Source organism: Diadema antillarum, unplaced genomic scaffold (genome assembly GCF_040938485.1).
Source record: "Diadema antillarum isolate AM-2024a unplaced genomic scaffold, OU_Dant_1.0 seq00001904_RagTag, whole genome shotgun sequence".
In the NCBI taxonomy this organism is placed as follows: domain Eukaryota; kingdom Metazoa; phylum Echinodermata; class Echinoidea; order Diadematoida; family Diadematidae; genus Diadema; species Diadema antillarum.
Genome location: NW_027272570.1, coordinates 8,292 through 32,849, shown reverse-complemented (window position 1 = coordinate 32,849; position 24,558 = coordinate 8,292). Strand labels below are relative to the sequence as shown.

At 38.3% G+C, this 24,558-nt stretch overlaps 1 protein-coding gene across 1 annotated transcript; it reads left to right on the top strand.

Annotated features, from left to right (window-relative positions):
• Nucleotides 1-205: 205 nt before the first annotated feature.
• LOC139713090 (sodium-coupled monocarboxylate transporter 2-like) lies at nt 206-24,342 on the top strand (the record flags this gene model as incomplete). Its single annotated transcript, XM_071624845.1, has 13 exons — nt 206-547; nt 4,145-4,210; nt 5,002-5,053; nt 5,386-5,453; nt 6,618-6,772; nt 7,057-7,194; nt 13,360-13,489; nt 14,612-14,700; nt 19,197-19,309; nt 19,975-20,045; nt 22,329-22,415; nt 22,841-23,040; nt 24,242-24,342. Coding segments are annotated over exons 1-13 (1,612 nt in total), but the record flags the coding sequence as incomplete, so codon positions are not given.
• Nucleotides 24,343-24,558: the final 216 nt, after the last annotated feature.

The following is a 24,558-nucleotide window of genomic DNA, read 5'->3' as shown; positions in this document are numbered from 1 at the left end:
CTTCTGCCTCCTCGGGAAGGCATATTAATTGGACTGGAATTGACACTTACTTTGCCGTCGGGACTCAAACTTAGTTGCAAAACAACACTTGATTAAACTTTGCCGTTAATATATGCTTGCAATAACCTGCACGATCTGTTTTAAGCATTTATAAAACTTGCGGATTAAATCACTGTGCTTCGACAATTTTTAAACAAAAGTCACAATGACAGACGCCAGGCAATTCTCAGTGTGGGACTACGTGGTGTTCGCTGCCATGCTCCTAGCTTCGGCAGCCATCGGTGTCTATGCCGCGCTCACTGGAGGACGTCAGCGAACTGCCGACGAGTTTCTTCTCGGAGATCGCAAGGTGAACATCTTGCCTGTCGCACTCTCCATGACGGTGAGCTTCATATCTGCTATTTCAGTCATTGGCAGTCCAGGAGATGTCTACGTCTACAACATCATGTACGGTTGGGTTGCAGTCACTCTATGCATTGGATCATTTCTCGCCATCAGATGGTTCCTCCCAATCTATATGAGACTCAACGTGACAAGCATTTACGAGGCAAGTCGTTTTGAAAGTTAACTAGACCAATTCAGTTGTGCGAATGACATCATTATGAGAAATCAACAACGATTTTGTCATCAAAATACGAACGACTAGAAATATCTCTATGGCGACTAGTATGTCTCGGTCGTGATGCGTGGTTCTCCCAATAGAACTAGGCCTATAGTGTACGTCTTGACAATGTGAAACGACAATTTCACATAAAATGTTGGAAAAAAATAAAGTGGCATGTTTGTCACAAATTTGTTGAGTGTTTACTTTCCTTGAACTATAGGTTTAATCTGGATGCACGGCTGAACTGTTTAAGAGAGTATATATACGGGAGATTTGAGCATTTTCACATCACCTTTGACCTTGCCCTTTGACCCCATGGCCCAGAACAGGGCCAGCGCACTTGAGGCCTATTAGCCCCTTAAGTGCCACCAGAAATTTGCCGTAAACCCCCCCCCCTTTTATTTATTTATTTATTTTTTTTTTGCTTGTCAGCTGATTAAATCCGGAAGTTTCACCCAAAATATTTACTGCACCACCTAAATTTTAAACAAGTAGCGCCGCCTCTCCACCATTTCTCAACTATATAATCACTAATTGGTAACGTCCATTTTCACTACAAGACGTTTTCAAACTATGACAAAATCAAGACATTTGAAAATTTTTCCTTGGCCTTTGACCCCCATGGGCAATATCTTTTCCTACAAAAGCACTGTGCAGATGTCTGTATACTTACCTAGCTTAAAGGACAAGTCCACCTTCATATACATAAGGATTGAGAGAATGCAGCAATATTAGTAGAACACATCAATGAAAGTTTGAGGAAAATTGGACGATCCGTTCAAAAGTTACGAATATTTTAAGTATCTGCGCAGTCACTGCTGGAAGAGAAGACTACTACAGTGTATGATGCCACATGCGTACAACTATATAAGGAAAATAAAAAGAGAATTTCACAAAACTTTACTTTTTGAATAAAGTGCACAGTTCTTCGACTTGCTACTGACGTATGTTAAGGGTAATATTATTCCCCCTGCCTTCTGAAAGAGAGAAGTCGAGTGTTCTTTTGTTATGCGAGAAAAATTGAAATTGTTGAATTTTCTTTATTCTTTCTTTGTATCGTTGTACTCATGTGACATCACAAGCTATAGTAGTCTTTTCATCCAGCCGTGACTGAGCAGAAACTTCAAAAATTCATAACTTTTTAACGGATTGTCCGATTTTGCTCAAACTCTCACTGATGTGTTCTACTAATATTGCTGCATTCACTCAACCCACATGTCTATGATGGTGAACTTGTCCTTTAATTAGGTTAATGCACTGAGTAATATCCAAGGTATAGAGAAAAGGACCTTTCAGTGTTAAAAAGTAAAATTTTAGTAGCTAGACATGACCTTTGACCCTGGACCTTTGACTCCACATATAGCATGATCAAAATATTCCCAAGAGAAGCACTGTCAGGCAGCACATGAATTTTTACTAAGTTTCATTATGATACATCGAGCCATTCCTGAGATATGGAGAAAAAATGAAATTTTAGGATTTTTACTTGACCTTAAAGTGCCCTAGTTGACCCTATACCCCATTGGGCAAAAACTTTCCCTAGAATCTTAATGTGGTATTACATTTATACATGTATATATAAATATATATATCTAACTAAAACAGACAAACCAGTCCCAGGAGAATCACTATCAGGCCATTCATTCTTCTGTACAAAGTCAAGCACGTACACATTTTCATAGAGGTATCTTGAGCCATTTCCGAGATATGGAAAAACGTAAAATTTTAGAAGTTTTACTAGACTTTTTTGACCATATGGTCTAAAACTTTACCGAGAAAAACTTTATTTGGTAATACATGTATACACTATGTTTCATGAAAACAGTCGAGGCATTTCATAAATAAGCCTATGGGTGAAGTAGTTAAATTTTAAGAATTTGATGTTGATCTTTGATCTTTGACCTTGAGCAAATAAATGTTGATAGGAATACACACCAAAGTTTCATTTGGATTCATCGCTTGAACGGTTCTTAAAGGGATGGTATAGTATTGGTTGAGGTAAGGGTTCAGCTTTTAACGTTTTGTCAGGTATTCAGAACCACTCTATGAAATGTTAAAGAGCATACAATTCTAAGGGGAATTGAAAATTTATTTGATGAAAAACGGTTTTGAAATGATTGAGATATCCAAAAACAAGGTAAAACAAAGAGATACTAAACATGGCCTGTCACACTTTATTGGGATCGCCTTTTTGAATATCCCATGCAGTGATTCATCATTATGAGAAATCAACAACGATTTTGTCATCAAAATACGAACAACTAGAAATGTCTCTATGGCGACTAGTATGCCTCGGTCGTGATGCGTGGTTCTCCCAGTAGATCTATATTGTACATCTTGACAATGTGAGACGACAATTTCACATAAAATGTTGGAAAAAAATAAAGTGGCATGTTTGTCACAAATTTGTTGAGTGTTTACTTTCCTTGAACTATAGGTTTAATTTGGATGCATGGCTGAACTGTTTAAGAGAGTATGTATACGGGAGATTTGAGCATTTTCACATCACCTTTGACCTTGCCCTTTGACCCCATGGCCCAGAACAGGGCCGGCGCACTTGAGGCCTATTAGCCCCTTAAGTGGCACCAGAAAATTGCCGTTAAACCCAAATTGCCGTTAAAAACCAATTTTCATCAAATAAACTGTGAATTCCTCAAGAATTACATGATCTTTCATATGTTATTTCAATAGAAGTTTGTCATCTTTTCACGAACACACACACGAAAAAGGTTGGAAGCCTGCAGCCCCCGCCATCTAAACCAAAACTGTACCATCCCGTTCAGTTACGTTGCCCACTCGATTTATTACGGGCAGTGGGACGGACAAACTGACGGAAAACCCAAAAACATAATGCATCAGGCAACACTTCTTGGCGGAGGCGTAAAAATCCTTACAAAACATATACCTAAATAGAGTGAATGTATAAGTAGATTTATTACAAGAACGTAATTGTATTTTAAAATGCAAGAGGAGATCGTCATCCACAAATATTAGGCTCCTACTATGCAGTTTGCGAGACTGGGAGAATGGTCCTATCTGTGCGTTGTGGCGTAGGCTCTACAGGTACTCAGTAATTCATTCTTAAACTGAAACAAGAACAAGAACAACAACAACAACACACACACACACACACACACACACACACACACACACATACACACACGCAAACAAACATACACACAAACAAACACACACATACTGAGAATCTCGACCTAAGGGGTGTCAGTCTATACAGATTTGGGATAAACCCTGTGCTCCAGACATCCAGAAATATTTTTGGCCAAATTTCAAAAAAAAAATGTTTTTTTGTTTGTTTTCTGCCTTATTTAAACAAATAGAGAATTTTGCCCCACCCCATGGTGAATGTGTGTGCAAAATATGGAAATTGTTCTGCCTATCTTGACATGTATCTGAATTCCGTCAAATGTGGCAAATTTTGTATAAGTTTTTAATGGTTTGTGTTTATTTTTCAAGATATCAATAGTCCAGAGTTGTGAAGAATCATTTCATAAACCCTCTGTGCTTCTCTGATTTTGACAGTACTTAGACATGAGATTCAACCGAGCCATGAGACTGAGTGCCTCACTGCTTTACTCCCTTCAATTAGTAAGTATATTAGTTCCTTTACTAAAGTCTTGTTCGTCCACGTGATAATATGATACTAAAAACCGATGGAAGATGAGGATAGTATACCTTGGTCATTAATTGCTTATATGACTTGTTAGGGTCTGGTAAAATTATGGGCAAAGGTGACTAAAACCAGTAGTGTCTACTTTTCACTCAGGGGCGCAGTTCTGAAATGAATAATAGGCCTATACTATTGGAGGCCCCGAGCTAATAGTTTTTACCAGAAAATTTAAAATTTGGGTCAAATATTTAATAGAAAAGGGAAAATATGAGACAAGAAGTCGTGTGATTGATGCGATGTTGTGGAGGAATCCTACAGCGACTATACGATGTCAGAATCACTATGAGATGTCAAAACTGCTTTGTTACATTTCACAAAGTACAAGCAGCAAGCGATGTCATAATTGCCTTGTGACATCATTTCGCAAATAATGTGTTATTTGAGAAATGTCGTATTAAAAGGTGACGCCATCTTCTAAATAGTACATTTTGCAATACCAACCATGCCAACATTTTGAAATAGTCCTAAATACAAATACTTATCTGAAGCTCTTTTAACCAATCAGTAGAGGATAATCTTTTTTTAATCTAAAATATAATAACCATTCACTGCGTTGCAGGTTATCATTTCGACAATCTTATTGTCAGCTCTAATTCTTATCAGTGGATATCAAAAAAATTACACAGTAAGTCGGTACCTATTCTAATTATGCTCAAGGAAGAATCTAGTATAGTTGGTGTTTGATGTCTACGTATCATCTTTTTTGTAGCTACTCTACATGGGTATTGTTCTCTACACTCCAGCCACAGCACTAAATGCAGGTACGTAGTAACGCAAAAATCATACTTATCAATTCCACCATACTTTATTGCACCTCGGTATATACCATGCAAACAGAAATATATATCTGTTAAAGCCGAATATTGTAACACAATAAAAACAGTCACAAATAACCACGATTCACAAGTAAGTACAAGATAGATACAATTACCTTGTTTTGTGTGTACAAACTAAAAAAAAAGAAATATTTCACTTCGATAATCAGAAAATAGTCTGTACATCTTACGACTTTAAAAAAAAATGAAGAAACGAACTCCCGAGAGCAAAGGATTTCTTGTTTATCTATACTATTGCGTTGCACTCGTTTCTATAGTAACCGGCATGGACTTGTGGACTGCCGTGATGTCTACTGGAGCAGTATGCATCTTCTACAGCACAGTGGTATGTCTTACGTTTTAACTAATGCCCTATAGCTCCAGGGAGCATGACGACAAACAGTGCAATATTTGATATTATGATTCCTTTTTCGTCACTGTAACGTATGACTGATAACTTATTTTGAAATCAAGCTTCTTGACTAAGTAAATGAGCCAGTTCGGGGTTAGCTCATGGGCACATCGGTACGAATGACCTTTCTTTTTTTCACAGTCGGTTAGGGGCACTGCACTCGTTTTCAGCGCAGAAGCTGTACGTAACAATTCATGCATGGATTCATCAATCCTGTTGAAACAAAAAAAAAATGACCTTGTGTAAACCAGATAGCCAGAATGATCCATCAAATGATACTTGGAAAAACATTCATTTCATTACTTTGCACTGAATGCATTAACAATCTCTGTCTATAAATTGATATTGTCAAATATCGATTTTTCTGTCAGGTGGATGTGCTGGCAAGCACCATTTATATGGATTGCATGAATAACCATTCCGTCACAAATGCTTATCCCAGGGAACTTAACCTGTTTGGTGCGAATGACCTTTTTCTGCTCATGCGCAAAGTGGAACTGCGAACTGACTTGTAATCATAAGATGAAGTATTGAATTTATATCATTAGGTAATAATAACAGGTATGAGGACAAACGATTGTGTGATGTCATTCTAAACCTATAATCAGTGTCATGATTTAGATTCAATATCTACAACCATTACATTTACTTCTAGTAATAAACCTACCCCCATAATTATTGAAAGTGTTTTCAAATCATAGAACGGCTCCTCAACCCCGATCACTAAAACATGTGCTGCTTCTGTACATTATCTTCCACGGTCTGAATCCTACTTCACTGAATGCATAGTTTTCTTATTTTTCAGATGGTTTGACCCGATTAACACATTAATGTGATAAATCAAAATCGGAGGATTCATCTTTTCTATCCTGGAGGTTGTTGCGGTGTTAAAGTTGGCTGCCAAATTTCCCACCACAGTTTGAAATTTTTGCCTAATAATTGTTTTTTGTTTCATATTGAATGTAAATGAACAAGTGGATTTAGGTGCAATTCTTCTTTAAATTCAAATGAACAAAAAGTGTCCCGTGAAAAAAAAAACCCTCCTTGAACTGCATTGTTTATATCTAAACAATTTGTTGTTTTTGCCTTTTGATTCAGGGGGGCATTAAGGCAGTTTTATGGGCAGATAGTTTGCAAGCCCTGGTGATCGTCGGTGGTTTGATAGCCATCATCGTCAAGGGCACAATCGACGTCGGGGGCGTTGACGAAGTGATCAGGAGAGGTGTGGAAGGAAACAGGATATATTTCACTGAGTGAGTTAGTGCATTTCAAAAACTTGTCACTGTATATGCAAAATTTATTGTGCCAAGAGCACTTCAATTAAACAAACAACAACAGCTTTTTACAAGATGTATTATGACAGCCGACAAATAAATTCGATACATATAGGATAAGATTACATGTATATGGAATTTGAACTCTTCAGACTTAGTAGACACACTCAAATGTATCTTTATCCAAATGCTTCTATACTCAGGAATCAATTAGGGCCTACTGTACGGCTGCAATGAATTGGGTGATTTTTGTTCATATACAGGATGAATCCGGATCCCCGTATTACCTATTCAGTCTGGACTATGCTGTTTGGTAATACTTTTTTGCAACTCAGCTTCTACACTAACCAGATGGTTGCTCAGCGACTGCTAGCCTGTGGATCGAAGAAAAAAGCTAAACAGTAGGTATCAAGCTAGTTATCACACCAATTTTGGAATTTTGGTATATTTCAGTTTGTGTGTTTGTTCGTTTGTTTGTTTGTTTGTCTGTTGCTTGTTTGTTTGTTTTGAAAACGTGTGTCAATGAGAGAAGTTGTAATGTCTTCAATGTCCTTTGTGGAGGATAAGTATTTCATTCTCCAAGTTTCAGTCAAGAAATTTGTGTCATCGTGTCATGTGTCAATCTGTATTCAAAATATCGATCGGTTACACCAAAGACACCCATGGGTCATGGGGTGCACGTCACGAGACCGACACCCACTACGGGTCATACAGCCCATGGGTCAAACAGCTCACAAGTCATACCACCCTGGACTTAAACAGCTCACGAGTTATACAGCCCATTAGTTCAACACTTAAAGCCAGGCTGACACTTCACGATTTTGTGGCACGCATTGGCACGACTCGAGTAGTGCCAGTGTGCAAACTAGTCGTAAACTGGCGTGAAGTGTGCGTAAAACCCGTCGTGACTGCGTGCCATGTCGGGACGAGAATTTTGATACAGTGTATAGCTAGGCTGACACTTGCACGACTTTTGGCCACGATTTTGTCTTGGCAATTCGTGCCATTTTGGGGCACGAACTGAGAGGCTCCCGTACTGTTCACGACTACTTCACGCATAGCTCACGACGAGTTCACGACGAGCTCACGAATAGTTCACGAATGCGTGCCCATCAGTGTCCACATTTACAAGATCTGGCACGACGAGTTCACGCATAGTTTGCGCATAGTTTGCGCATAGTTTGCACATAGTTTACGCACTTCCCGCATTGGCACGACGAGTTTGCGAAATTCGGGCGGTGTCGTGCCAACTTGGGCACGCCATATAAAAAGGGGGCCTCCCCAACCTTTGGTCATTTTTGGATTGGTTGTGGAAGAGACAACATGCTGAATGCCAGAGTCACAATCATTGCAGAGAAGAGAAGATGTCTATACCTGGCAACTGCTCTAGGGCCATTCTCCGAAAAAGTGTGCAATTGCAGTTGTACAAATGACAAAAATTCAACATCAAAGATTTTATTCATGTTTTATAAATTCAGAAAGTTTGATTCCTTAGGAATACAAAAAAATCAATGGGTGATTTTTGAAAGCTCATATTTTTTCTAGAAACATTTCCAAACGCAGAGTCCTTTTTTACATGTTAAATATCAGCTACGTTACCAGAGGTAACATCGCAGAAAATCGTTGATTGCCTGCTTATTTCTCGCTTTAAAATGGCAATGCTTACGTAAAACTACAAGCTTAAACATAAACAAACATCATTAAAACATTTTGGAGTCAGCCGTGATCTAATGTACAACTATAGAAATGATCCTGATTTATAAAGTGAAGGGAAAATAGAAAGCAAGGAAATGAATATATTTCGACTTAAGATATGTTACCCTAATTTAACTTAGTACTTGCATTTGAATCATATCAATAATCTCATTGATTATGTTTGAAACATCATGAATAAGTATTAAACTTCTCATGAATAGCAAATACCAGGTAACATCTCTCCCAGATTAAATACATTCTGGATCAGAAGAAGAACGGTGTGTGGTAACGTTTCTGACGTGAAATACGAGAACCAAACAAATACAAATCCACAATACTTTTTATCTGATATAGTTCCGAAATTTTGTAATTACATGGAAGAAACTGAAGTTGGAAAAGATTTCTGTGCACATGATACGCACAAATTCAATTTTCCTTTGTTCCTGTCCGTAATAACTCAGACAAAGCATTTATGTTTAATGACACATTTAACTACCGATTTACATCATAACCAGATCACTCAACCATGTGATTAAAAGAAACCTGGTGCAAAACGCTAGACGTCATTAATCCTATAGTCATTTTCAGAACATTGTGCAACCAAGGAAGTGCTCTTGACTTTAACCATAATACTGAGCGCATTGTGTAGATAAGATGCAAAATCATAATGAACAAAGGTATAGAGCGTTCATGTAGCCTCGTTTGCTCTGAAGTTGACAGCATAAGGTGGGTAAGTCCTAAGTTGATTTCTACAGACAACAATTTATTGTGGTATACAAAAACGCTCACACACACACACATACAAAACCTCAACAAAGCAGGAATAGAATGGATTTCTTACATATATATGATGGCACTTTTTGTAAATTCCATAATTCTAAGGGATAACATCATAGTTCTAGTTTAGATGAGGATTCGGTTTTTAACCTTTTGCGAGATAATCAAAATCCACTTATACTTACGAAAAGTTTATTTGATGAAAATCGGTTTATAGAAATGGCTGAGATTTCCATAATAAAGTAAAAGGAATATGTTCAAATAAAAGTAGACCGGCCATCACATTTTGTTTCTCTTTGTTTTACTTTATTTTGGATATCTTGGCCACTTCAAAATCGATTTTTCATTAAATATTTTTTATTTCCTTTTAGAACTGCATGCTTTCTTATCAAGTCGTATAGAGCAAAATGTCAATCGGTTAAATCCGCGCACAAAAGTGCGTCGCGCTTAACTTTGCTGCACGATACATTTCATTGGTAACGTATCTGGCATGTTCGATGGTAACGTATCTGATGGGCCGTTACAGTTCTCACACTATTATTTACAAAAATATTAATTTTCTTGAGCAATTTGTGTTGTGTGAGTAATTATTACCTTAGATATTCAATAGTACCGGAGCTTTGCTTTCATATAACAGCATACTTTTTTCTAAATGAAGCAAATTTTAAGTAACGTATCTGATATCAGCACATCGTAACGTAGGTTTCCACGGCTTCCACGACCACGCTGCGACGCGCACCAATTCTCGAACATGTCGTTAACTACTCGCGAACTCGACGTGAGCTGTTCATGAAGTATTCGTGACACTCGTGGCATGGCGCGCACTGCCACTCACTGGCACGCATCCTCCCGCATCGTCCCGACGAGTTCAAGATGAGTTCACGAACAGGTTGCGCATAGTTCACGACCCGGTCGCGAAATTTTGTCGTGACCAAAATTTTGAACATTTCAAAATTCTCGTTCCGACATGGCACGCAGTCACGACGGGTTTACGCACACTTCACGCCAGTTTACGACTAGTTTGCGCACTGGCACGATTCGAGTCGTGCCAATGCGTGCCACAGAATCGTGCAGGTGTCAGCCTGGCTATATGTTCAAAATTTTGGTCACGACTTGCCACGACAAAATCGTGGCCAAAAGTCGTGCAAGTGTCAGCCTAGCTGAAGCCAGGCTGACACTTGCACGATTTTGTGGCACGCATTGGCACGACTCGAGTCGTGCCAGTGCGCAAACTAGTCGTAAACTGGCGTGAAGTGTGCGTAAACCCGTCGTGACTGCGTGCCATGTCGGAACGAGAATTTTGAAATGTTCAAAATTTTGGTCACGACAAAATTTCGCGATCGGGTCGTGAACTATGCGCAAACTGTTCGTGAACTCGTCGTGAACTCGTCGGGACGATGCGGGAGGATGCGTGGCAGTGCGTGGCCCAGTGGATTGCGCACCATGCTTTTCTGTTTCTTTTTCTCATGTCTTTTTTTAGTTTCTTCCTTTTTTCTTTTTTTTTAGTTTCTTTTCCTCTCTCACGAATAGAGAAACGATGGTAACGTATCTGACAAAGCATTTATGTTTAGTGACACATTAAACTACCAATTTACATCAAACCCAGATCACAAAATCATATGATTGAAAAAAAAAACTCATGCACAAAGTTAGACATCAAATCCTACAGTCATTTTCAGAGCATTGTGCAACCAAGGAAGTGCTCTTGACTTTAACCATAACAGTGAGCGCATTTTATCTAGATAAGATGCAAAATTATAATGAACAAAGGTATAGAGCGTTCTTGTAGCCTCGTTTGCTGTTAAGTTGACAACATAATGTGGGTACCAGACTTCAGCCCTTAATAAAAGTCCTAAGTTGATTTTTATAGACAAAAATGTATTGTGGTACAAAACGCTCACACACACACACACGCTCACACACACACACACACACACACACACACACACACACAAACACACACAAACCTCAACAAAACAGAAATAAAATGGATTTGTTATGTGTATCTGACGGCACTTTTTGTAAATGCCATAATTCTAAGGGATAGTATAGTTCTGGTTTAGATGAGGATTCAGTTTTGAACCTTCTGCAAGATAACTGAAATCCACTTACATGACTTATACTTATGAAAAGTTTATTTGATGAAAATCGGTTTAGAAATGGCTGAGATGTCCATAATAAAGTAAAAGAAAGACGTTCAAATAAAAATAGATCACATTTTGTTAGGACCTCTTTCTTTTGCCTTATGTTGGATATCTCGGCCACTTCAAAACCGATTTTTCATTGAATAAACCTTTAATTCCTTTTAGAACGGCATGTTTTCTTATCAAGTCGTATAGAGCACGATATCAACCGGTTAAATCCGCGCACAAAAGCGTGTTGCGGTTAACTTTGCTGCAAGGTATACATTTTATTGGTAACGTATAATCTGACGCATTTGATGGTAACATATCTGATGTGCCGTTACCATTCGCACACTATTATTTACTAAAAACAAATATTAATTTTCTTGGGTAATTTCTGTTGTGTGATCAATCATTACCTTACGTATTTAAAAGTAGCCTTGCTTTCATATTACAGCATACTTTTTTTTTCTAAATGTAGCAAATTTTGGGTAACGTATCTGATATCAGCTCATCGTAACATTAGGTTTCCACGGCTTCGGATCAGTATAATTTTCCTTTTTTTTGTAACAAGAGATTCCATGAATAAATCATGGTTCCACGCATGCGTGAAGTTGACTGTTTAACACATTAAATTACCGTGTTATGCGGCATTACTTTGATCTTCTCTTAAGGGTCTCAAAAAGGGTAACGTATCTGCCGGCGATTTAGCGACATGATATTAATGATCTCCTGGAGAAATATCAAAACATCATATTGTTATGTAATATTATTTTTCATTCAGGCACTTGAGGGGCAATGGAATGAAGCACAAAAGATTTGATTTGAATGATACGTTGATGAGTGGGAACTTGTTGAGCACGTCCTCTTCTGTCGACATGCATGGGTTTTTTAGAGTTACATCAAACGTTGGATCGTATTTCTAATCCCGAGGGTCCCAATAAGCTTTATTGATATCTGTTTTACAAGTCTAACCGGTCGGATGAATTGAACTAAAATTGTTGATTTCTGAGGGACAAAATATCAATCTAAACCGTACAAATATGCTGGCGACACGAAAATCGCGGTTTTTGTACATTTTGGGGGAGAATGGCCTAAAAAGAAAAACAAGTGTTTTGAAATAAGATAACAATTTATTAACATGAAAACAGCAAACAGCAAATATATGCAAGTATTCAGCATGTTGTCTCTTCCACAGCCAATCCAAAATGACCAGGGGTTGGGACGGCCCCCTTTATATAATTATGGCGTGCCCAAGTCGGCACGACACCGTCCGAATTGCGCAAACTCGTCGTGCCAATGCGGGAAGTGCGTAAACTATACGTAAACTATGCGCAAACTATGCGTGAACTCGTCGTGCCAGTTCGTTTCAATGTGGACACTAATGGGCACGCATTCGTGAACCATTCGTGAACTCGTCGTGAACTCGTCGTGAACTATGCGTGATCTAGTCGTGAACAGTGCGGGAGCCTCCCAGTTCGTGCTCCAAGATGGCACGACTTGCCAAGACAAAATCGTGGCCAAAAGTCGTGCAAGTGTCAGCCTAGCTTAGACACCAAGTGAACAAGGCCCACGAGCTCGACATCAAGATAAGTAGGTCCGAGAGCTTTATGGTCCACGAAGTATCAGACACTTGACAATGTTTGCCTAGTTCACGTCTCAAGTAGTTCGTATCTATAGGCATGTTTCTTATATAGCTTGGAGACCTGTTCTAATTGGTGTTCTGATATGATTACTAGTATGTATGACCTGTGGGTATTTAACTTATGGACCTTGTTTTCCATCGTTTTCATAGCTCTTGGGATGTAAGACGCGCGTGTGTGTGAGAGTAGAGGGATTGTACACAGCACACACAACACCCTGTAAAATTGTGAGGTGCCTGTCAATTACTCCGTCCCTCGTGTCTGCATAATAAATTTGCCATTGTTGTTAAAAATGTCAAATTGCTTTTATTTTGTTGCTACCTTGCAGGGCTATAGGAATCTTCAATATCTCTTATGCGTTCATAGTTTCCCTCTGTGTTGTTTCTGGTCTGGTGATGTATGCATACTACAAAGACTGTGACCCTTTGACCCAAGGTGTGGTCAGCAACAGAGATCAGGTAAGATTGTTCAGAAATCGTACACTAATTAATCATGATGTACGAATAACATTTGTAGTATAATCATTGCTAAATTCACTATCCCCTGTCTTTCAATCCTGGATGGATTAATTGCGTTCTGCTTTGCTTTGCAATGTGTTTATTAAGTAGAAGAGTCGTTTATATTTCGCTGCTGTCTTAGTAGTCTAACAATGTCCAGCGTCTCGGAACACTACATTCTCTTGTACTTTAATGTAATGGTCATTAATTTTTTTAAATATATTCTTCGACATAATAAATTCCCGAATTCAGAATTCGTCATTCGTTAAGAAAATGTAAATTTGATGTAAGAATTTGTTTTATACCAACTTTGGTGAATTTGTAACTTATATTCCATACAGGAGCAATGCTCCTCAGTAGACTCCTCATATTTCGCATATTCAATCTCTAATCGTATTTGTCCATTTACTCAGTCAATAAAACTTGATATTTCACTGCTTGTTTACTTGAATTTTTTTCTGAAAAAAAGAACAAAAACATTAAAAAAGTAACAAACTCAGTTACAAAATAATGCCCACAAGGCCATTATTACAGCGATGATCTGTTGGGGGTAACGTCTCCATTATGATGAAAATATTGTCTCGATAAGGACGACCAGACAAAAACATACTTATAGTGCTCTTCTTTTTGCTTCATTTTCGGTAAACATCGTATCCTTTTGCTTGTTAACAGAAAATCATTCGATCACTCGAAGTTGACCTGGGCAGCTCAGAGATAAAAATGAATACGTTTTAAAACGGCATTACGGTTATCTATACTTGCGGAAAGGCGATCGTAATGTCAAACGCATTTCAAATCGAAAACACGACTGCGTTTATCTATTGCCCGAAAATGCCTGAAGCGCATTTTGGCTATTGATATTATAATAGGCCTCAGACAATAGGGAGCTTTCCCCACACGACGGAGAGACCGAGAGGACGCCGAAGCAATCAGCTGTGGCGGTCCCCGCACTCGGACTTCCGTCCTAATATATAAGAAGTGCCTACGAAAGCTCCCTAATGTTTAGATAAACGCACTCAAATTCTGAATTTATCATAAGTGTTAATGTGAAAACTTAAAAAATGCAAATTACGTCTTTAACAGCTCATGCCGCTGTTTGTGATGGACATATTCGCTGACATACCTGGAGTTCCGGGACTCTTTCTCGCTGCAGTTCTTAGTGCCTCTATCAGGTGATTACCAAACTTATTTGTTTGTTCTCTTCATAAGGTTCCTTTATTCATTCAACTCTATTTGTCAAGTTCTAAGATCTCTCTTAAATGAATCTCCCATACAAACGTTCAAAGATTATCGCCACTCATCATGCTCATGTGCGGGACCTATACAGCAGGGCTGCACACTAACCCAATTTTTTCTGCCGGTCCAACCTGTCTCTGTCGGACTGGTAAATGCCCCGTTTTACCATTTTTTGCCGGTCCGAACAGAAAATTTACCGGTCAACAACAACAACCTAAAAAACATTAATTGACTTGCAAACTTATTTTCTTGTTTTTTATGGACGTATATTTTACAGATTAATATATTTTTTTAATACTTGCATTATTCATTGCACAAAAAATTTTTTAAAAAAAGATAGGAAAAAATAGAATGTTTGTTTGTGAATTACAGTGTAAAATGATAATGAACAAAATCAGATTGTATCAAATGCATTTGTGACTTTTTCTAAACATCGGCACACGAACTTACTGCTTCACCTGCTCTTGGTGGTCAGTTGGATTGCGACGATTTAATGAATTATTTTAGCTGTGATATTTTCTGATGCACGCGCTACAAGGGGTTCTTCATTTTTCTCCCGATAATCTATTCGCATTTGTGCATGCGTTCTTGAAAGGTACACGACATGCAGGGCCGAATTCGCGATCCTTTTTGCGCCCATTTCCACCTCAAATATTAGCGGGATTGTGACGATTTCATAAATTACTTCGGCTGTAATATTTTCTGATGCAAGCGCCAAAAGAGGTTGAAAATGTGTCCTTTATTTTGTCCCGACAAACTCTTCGAATTTCGTAAGTGCGTTCTTAAAAAGATGCACCACATGGCCGAATTCATGATACTTTTTTCGCCTATTTCTACCTCAACAGCGGGATTGTGACGATTTCATAAATTACTTTGGCTGTAATCTTTTATGATGCACGCGCCAAAAGGGGTTGAAAATGTGTCCTTTATTTTTTCCCAATAAACTCTTCGAATTTCGTAAGTGCGTTCTTACAGATGTTCCACACAACCGAATTCATGATACTTTTTGCGCCTATTTCTACCTCAAATATCAGCGGAATTGTGGCGATTTCACGTATTACTTCGGATGTAACTTTTTGTGATGCACGCACCGGCAAGAATGGTTGAAAATGCGTTCTTTATTTTTCTCCCCATAATCTCTTCGCATTCCGTGCATGCGTTCTACGACACGGCCGAATTCACGATCCTTTTTGCGCCTATTTCTACTTCAAATATCAGCGGGATTGCGATGATTTCATGATAACTTCGGCAGTAATCTTTTATGATAAACGCGCCAAAATGGGTTGTGTGTCCTTTATTTTTCCCGGATAAACTCTTCGCATTTCGTAATGCGTTCTAAACAGATATACGACACGGCCAAAATCATGATTCTTTTTGCGCCTATTGTTTCCTCAAACTTCAACGGGATTGCGATGATTTCATGAATTATTATTCGGCCGTATAATCTTTATGATGCACGGGCCAAAAGGGGCTGAAAATGTGTCCTGTATTTTTCTCCCAATAATCTCTTCGCATTTCGTACATGCGTATACGACACGGCCGAATTCACGATCCTTTTATCGCCTATTTCTACATTAAATATCAGACGAATTGTGGCAATTTCATGAATTACTTCAGATGTAATCTTTTGTGATGCACGCACCAGCTAGAATGGTTGAAAATGCGTTCTTTATTTTTCTCCCCATAATCTCTTCGCATTCCGTACATGCGTTCTTGAAAGGTATAGTATACGACATGGCCGAATTCACGATCCTTTTTGCGCCTATTTCTACCTCAAATATCAGCGGGATTGTGATGAGTTCATGTATGACTTCGGATGCAATCTTTTATGATACACGCGCCAAAAGAGGTTGAAAATGTGTTCTTTATTTTTCCCCTCTTCGCATTTTGTAAATGCGTTCTTAAAAGATACACGACACGGCCAAAAATCACGATTCTTTTGCGCCTATCGTTTCCTCAAACTTCAACGGGATTGAGATGATTTTATGAATTATCACTCGGCTCTATAATCTTTATGATGCACGGGCCAAAAGGGGTTGAAAATGTGTGCTGCATTTTTCACCCAATAATCACTTCGCATTGCGTACATGCCTATACGTCACGGCCGAATTCACGGTCCTTTTAGCGCCTATTTCTACATCAAATATCAGCGGGATTGCGATATGTCATTAATTATTTCGGCTGTGATCTTTTGTGATACATTCACCAGAAGGGTTGAAAATGCGTTCTTTATTTTTCTCCCGATAATTTCTTCGTATTTGGCGTTTTCAAAATTATACATTGCATGCAGGGCCGAATTCGATATTCTTTTTGCGTCTATTATTGTTTACTCAAATTCCAACGGGATTGCGAAATTTTCATGAATTATTATTCGGCTGTAATTTATATGATGCAAGCGCCAAAAGGGGTGAAAATGTGTCCTTTATTTTTCTCCCGCTAATCTTTTCCCATTTCGTACATGCGTTCTTATCTACAAGGTATACGACACGGCCGAATTCACAATCCTTTTTGCGCCTATTTCTACCTCAAATATCAGCGGGATTGTGGCGATTTCATGAATTACTTCGGATGTAATCTTTTGTAATACACGCACCAGAAGGGTAAAAATGTCTTTTTTATTTTTCTCCCGATAATCTCGTCGCATTTGTGTGTGCGTTTTTGATAACCAAGACGGCATGCAGGACTGAATTCAAGATCCTTTTTTTGCGCCTATTATTTCCTCAAATTTCAACGGGATTGCGTTGATTTCATGAATTGTTATTCGGCTGTAATCGTTTATGATGCACTCACCAAAATGTGTCCTTTATTTTTTTTTCTTTTTCTCCTCTATAATCTCTTCGCATTTCGTACATTATCTTTTGGAAGATACGACGCGGCCGGTCGAATTCATGATCCTTTTTGGGGCGATTTCTACCTGAAATATGTAAGTGGGACTGCCATGATTTCATGATTTTTTTTTCTCCCTAGTATTATCTCTTCACATTTTGTGCATGCGTTCTTAAAAAGTACACGGAAGAGCCGATTTCGTGATCCTTTGCATGTATTGCATTGCATGGCAGCGAGCGCGAATAACTGGTCGACTGCTAGTGCTCAAAACTATGTTTATTGTACAAAAGTAAACGAAAACTTGCGTAAAACTTGTTGAACAGTGCGATATCTTGCATTCTGTTTCTCCCTGATCGGGGCTGCTCTTTTCCTTGCTACTGACCCCACCAATGCTTTTTTTTTTACTGGTCATGTCGGACCGGTAACTTGTGGATTTCCTGAAAAGTTACCGGTCCGACAGTGACTTTTACCGGTCTTTGACCGTCGGACCGGCGCCAGTGTGCAGCCCTGTATACAGTATGTTAAAAAAATAATCACAGTCAGATTTTCGTATTGATAACACCCAATATGATTAAACTGTCTAAATGCTTTGTTTGTACATAAGCAGATGGTATTGACATGATTGAAAAGCAAACATGAGCAAGGCATGAGGCTGTATAGGGATGCATGTATGGGAGGGAAGACAGGGTAGGCTCCTTACACGCAACACACACACACACGCGCACACACACACACACACACACACACACATACACACACCAGGTTCGGTAAAACCAATCAAAATGCTTTACCTCAGCCCGGGACCTCAGCAAAGTCCATAATATACATGATATACAATTACTTTCAAGGTTATGTATGATATGTATGGTTTACATCATTATTGTTTTTATAATTTTTGCAATAATTGTTATCATTATTAGAGGCGATATAACATAGGATAGAACCCCTAAAACTTACACCAAACTTTCTCAGGGGGCAAAATGAGTAATCATGAATGAACCCATCCATTTCACTTTATACTTGTGATAAATGTATGTATTAATAAAAAAATAAACTTGTGTTGTATCCTCCCGTGATACCTTACGATACGATTTATTGCGCATGTAAGTCCTACGATATTCAGTTCAGTCCCTTTTTTTTATCTAGGTCATTATTTATTTCCATCATCAATAATACATAATAAATAATACACAAAAGTATTCATTTATCAGATTTTAAATCACTGCACCTGTATACACAGTATTTATCAATCAAATATGTAATCTATTTTCGGAACAGGAAACAATGTTCTATCTGAGGATTTACAAACTGTTGTATTTCTTTTGTCTTGAGAGTATACGAACACTTTATCCATTTTCGCCTTTAACAAACTCCTTTTCATTTTCGGAATAGCGAGCAATTCGCAGTAACGAGCTGTAACCACTCAGCAGAAATCTGATTGAGGGAAACCTTTTAATATGTTCATGTAGAAAGAGCACTGAGATTTTGAATTCGATAAAAGTTTCCTTGTTTTCATCCTCTTTTTGACATTTGTAATTTTGGCGCATTGATATAATGTATTATGATTTCCTCCGCCTCTCTTCGTCTCTATATAAACCATTTACAGTACCATGTCGTCTGGAATCAATTCCCTGGCAGCGGTGACAGGGGAAGATTTTATCAAATCCATTTGGACTGATATGAAACCAAGCACCTATGTTTGGGTTTCTAAAGGACTCGGTAGGTTACTGTGAAAGAAGATACCAATATTTGATAAAGAATGTAACATAAATGTAGTTCAAGTTTTTTGAAAGTGTAACGTATAGACAAAGACATAGCCATGGGGGAGCATGTTTCTCCTAATGTAGGTGTATTCATAATTTTTACACGATTTTGCAATGCATTGTCGATATATTTGATTATCAGAGCATGATTTCGAACTCTCAATATGACAATCAGTGACAATGATATCCCCAGCGGGAACCGATTACTTTTGGATATACACTGTACAATGTCCAAATAAAATGGGGATTTCAGGAACATGTCTCGAATTTGTCTCAATGTGTTTGACTCCTTTGCTTGACATGAGTTATATAAATGAAGCACGTGCCACCATGAGGGTCATAATGATCAAGACAATCCAGGAAAATGATTACGTAATAATAATGAGAGAAAAAGAATCCTTGAATCATTTTGGAAAGTTGGTTTTTCAGTGTCGAGCGTTTCGTCATGTATAACTCTACGAATAATCTTTATATTAGTGGAGCATTCACTACTTATTTTATTTTTCTTTCCGGCCGTGGTCCCTATATGTAGTAAACTATCCACATCACCATTTGTTTACGCTGTGCTGTTACATTGACATTTCATATTAATTTACTTCCTACATTCAATTCTTCACAAAGCTCTCTGTTACGGGATTCTGACCATGGGGACTGCCTATCTAGCCAGTCTTATGGGTAGCGGCGTTCTTCAGGTATTTTGAGGGATGCTGATTTATGCATCTCAATGTGTGCTGATGTGTGTACGTGCGAGCGCACGCGTGCAAGAGCGTGTCCAAGAATTACAAACTTCTTGAAAGTGCACGTTATCATTGACGGTCCTATATCTTTTACCCTTCAAACTGTCCCTTCCTATATCTCAAAAAAGGTAATCAAAAAAGAAAGAAAGACAGAACAGAACAGAACAGAAATGAAACAGCTTCTCTTAGAAGTATGCGATCAGTGGTTATTCGGGTAGTTCGGGTATGCATATTCAAAGCGACGGATTGAATCATGGACAGAACACTTGTAGAACAGCAAAACTATTTGTATCCCCCGAACAGAGTTCGGCGGATACTATGGATTTGGCCTGGTTGCGCCGCGTCCGCCGCGTCCGCGTCCACGTCCACCGCAGAGATTTTTTTTTTTTTTTTTTTGAGCGCTCTATTAGCTAGCTGCAGTTCTTCTTCGATCATCTTCAAATTTGGCATGAAGGTGTATTATGGTAAGACTAAGAAGCCTATTGTTTTACGCTTGTTCCGTCTTTATACATGAAATATAACAGGGTCTGCTTGTGTGTGCGACGCTGGCCTTGTTTCTGGACAATTTTTTTTTCTCAAATTTGGTATGTAAATGTATCAAGGTCAAATCTACACACCTATACCTATTGATAATGCTTCCCTCACTGTTCAACCTCTTACAGGGTCAAAGGTCACCCTAACCATATCAAAATTTGCAAAAATGAATGGTTATTTAGGCAAAAACTTGATTGTTACTGGATTTTACTCCGACTTGCTAATGAGGTGTATGGGTGGTCATTCTACATGGAGGACACAACAGTTTGTCGTGACGGCGCGGCGCCGCGGCGCCCTCAGTGTTCCGACTTAGAGGCCATGTCACAGTTCTTGTATAATTATGCTGTATAAGCCACATTTCTAGTCGGATTTTATTCAAACTTGCTATGGACGTTTATGGGGAGTTATTCTAGGTAACAAAGGTTTTCATTGCCAGCGCTCTCATTGTTCAAACTTTTATAGGATGACATGTCATATTCCTTGTATGTGCTATATGTACTATAAACGTATAGCCTCATTTCTCGTCGAATTTTATTGTATCCTGCGACAGTTGCCATATCATACAACATTCTGGCCTGAAAAGTAAACCAGATGGGGTATGGGACGGGTTCGGGGATACATGTGCTCGATTGCAAGTGCTCGATAGTTTAATATACTTACGTATTCTTGTCACATGTACATTCAAATATTGCTCCCTAATTGTTTGCTTATCAACTAGATTCAACTCCTCCCAATAAACACTCAGACGTAAGTCTTAAAGTTTTGTTCAGATCTTAAAGGATAAGTCCACCTACATATACATGCGGATTGAATGAATGCAGCAATATTAATATTTCAGTGAGAGTTTGGGCAAAATTGGACAATCCGTTCAAAAGTAACAAATTTTTGAAATATCTGCGCATTCATCTGTGTTCATTGCTGGATGATAAGACTGCTACTCGCAGTGTAGAACAGTTATTATTAGGAAAAAATGTAGAGAGAATTTCACAAAATTTTATTTGAAAAAAAAAGCAAAAACCTGCACATTTCCTCGACTTGTCACTGCTGTATGTTAAGGGTAATATTATTCCCCTGCCTTCTGAAAGAGGCAAGTCAAGTGTTCGTTTATCATGCGAGAAAAGTGAAGATACGTTGAATTTCATTTTTATTTTCTTTATATCGTTCTACACAATAAAATGTGCAATCACAAGTTGTAGTAGTCTTCTCACCCAGCAGTGACTGAGCAAAAACTTCAAAAATGCACAACTTTTGAACGGAATTTCCCGATTTTCCTCAAACTCTCGCTAATGTGTTCTACTATAGTATTGCTGCAATCACTTAATCCACATGACTGTGCAGGTGGACTTGTCTTGTAAGCTATAATCATGACATGCTGTATTTCTCTGATCACATCAAATCGAAAACACCAGAATGCTTTGACTGGGAAAGTCGAATGTTTATCATGTAGAATGTATCTTATACTTCATTAAAAAAGAAAATGAAAAGTGACAATTCTTTGGCACTACATAAATGTTTAAAATATATACGTGTAATGTTGTTTGACTAGACTTACCATTAGATAATGATAGCAAGATATACTCGAACGTAATAGCCATGATCGAAGCGAAAAAAACGACAAAGAAATACAATGCGAATGTGACGTGATTTTATTTTATAAAGGAATCTAGACATTAATGATGCCACATTGCTTCATGTTTGTTTCAGCTTGCAGTTTCTCTAACGGGAATTGTGGGAGGGAGTCTGATTGGTGTTTTCTTACTTGGAGTATACGTTCATCGCAGCAATTCAGCGGTAAGCATTATGAAATTACGTTATTTCCTTTCATTGGCCTTTGTTCCTGATATTATCAATGGTTGACCCTAACGTACAGAATCCTCCAAGTCGAAATGTATGATTATAAATTTACGAAATGGTAAATATTTATATTCATAATAGTCCTACACATCAAGTTATCAAAATTGAATTTTCTTCCTTAAATTCCATTATACCACAACAAAAATTTGTCAGAAATATTAACAGTTTACGGTACTTGAAATTCGATTACATGTCACTGCGAAATAAATAATTCGCATAATTTTTGCTAGTAAGTATTCTCTTTTTTTTTCTTTGTTTACATTACATGATATTCATGCATACATTGTGTATTATTATTCAGACGCACTCATTACATACTTTGCCATGAATAACATTACGATGGTCCCACTACATTATCGCAGGGTGCCATCGCTGGGTTCTTCACCGGCGTTATACTACTGAGTTGGATCAAGATCGGGTCCATTCTTTACCCCACTGACGGAGGTCAAAACGTGCTATCAACGGACAATTGCCCCGACCTGAACACTACAGACAGGGCTTGGACTTCTAGCTCTCTTGTGACCGAGTATAGCACGACGCCAACCGTAGGGGAAGAATCCCGGTAAGATTGGGGAGATAATGATGGCATGTCAGGAAATTTGGTTCCTAACAGGGGCTATATCATAAAATGCTATGCATGCTTGTTGACTTGTTTTGACTAATCATATAAGCCCTGACTTTCGCTTTTATGACCAAAACGATCGTATCTAGATAATATGTGTCATGACACATCTTTCATCAGGTTTTCTCAATTTTTCTTCAGATTACTTGGATACTTCAACAGAAACTTCCAAACTCAAGAGTCGGTTCTGTCAGTGACTTCATCTGTCATTTTTTTACTGGTTATCAAGTAGCAAAAGACATGCGATTGCACCTTCCCTCAACTAACCAGTGGCTGATCCAACCGGGTCCGCCCTCTTTTTTTGTTTATGAAGAAAATAAAAAGAAAAAAAAAATCAAATGGGGCGCGTTCCATCCTTTAATTTGCTCTCTTTTTGCTTGCCAGCTGATGAAACCCGGAAGTGGCACCTTGCTTTGCGCCCCCCTCCCGTTTACGTAATTATTGGATCCTTCCCTGCTGAGTATTATATAACTTAGGACTGCATGTTTGCCTGCAATATTTGGCTCATCGTTATTTTCAGTAATAACAAGAAAACATAGAATTCTCAGTCTGGGGGAATGGTGAATTCTGATGTCGTTTATTAATTTGCACTTATTGTTTATACATGTAATTTAGCAATGATTGATGGATGATGATGATTGATAGATTACGTGATTCAAAGTTCATTTTGATGTTATGATGTGCTCATGTACGCGTTATGTATATTACTTTGTATTACCTTATATGGAAATAAAATCATTTGAGGTGAATTTGAATTGAATTCATTCGGTCAAAACTGTTTGTCTCCAAACACGTAACTAAAACAGGAAAAAGCAGGACATGAACGTACTTATAAAAAAAATCTTGATGTAAGAAAGAAATGTTAGCTGTTTCATTACAAACAATCTGAAATTTAGTGCAGAGTATAAGCAAAGTATAATAGAACGTAAAACTTCGATCGACTTACATAATTTATTGTGTTGCTATATAGGCCTACATACGGAATTCGTGTGATAACAGCTGTGTTTTTGCTGTGTCTATCAATTCAGTATCAATGAATATGATATAGTTAGGAAAGCACATCAAACAAGCTTTCCACCAGTCTTTGCACTGTGATTGACAAGGTATCTTCTCTGATATTATCATATTTCTCACGCTGTAGGGCTGGTATCACAGATCTGTATGCTCTCTCGAGTTATGCCTACCCAACCATCGGCCTTATCGTGTGTTTTGGAGTCGGTGTCTTGGTCAGTGCAATCACAGGTACATTCCTTTTCCACATGACAATCTTGTGCTACGTCTTTTCCATAGTACACAATATCGATGTGACTTTAAACTGCATGCAGATGTATTGGAGTGGTTACAAAAAGTGGAATGTGTCCGATGTGTTTGCATGCAAATGTTTCCAGCGTCTTGCTGCTCATATCAAGACAGTGTTACCGTCTTTATTCTGACTTCAGGGTTTAACGACCCAAAATC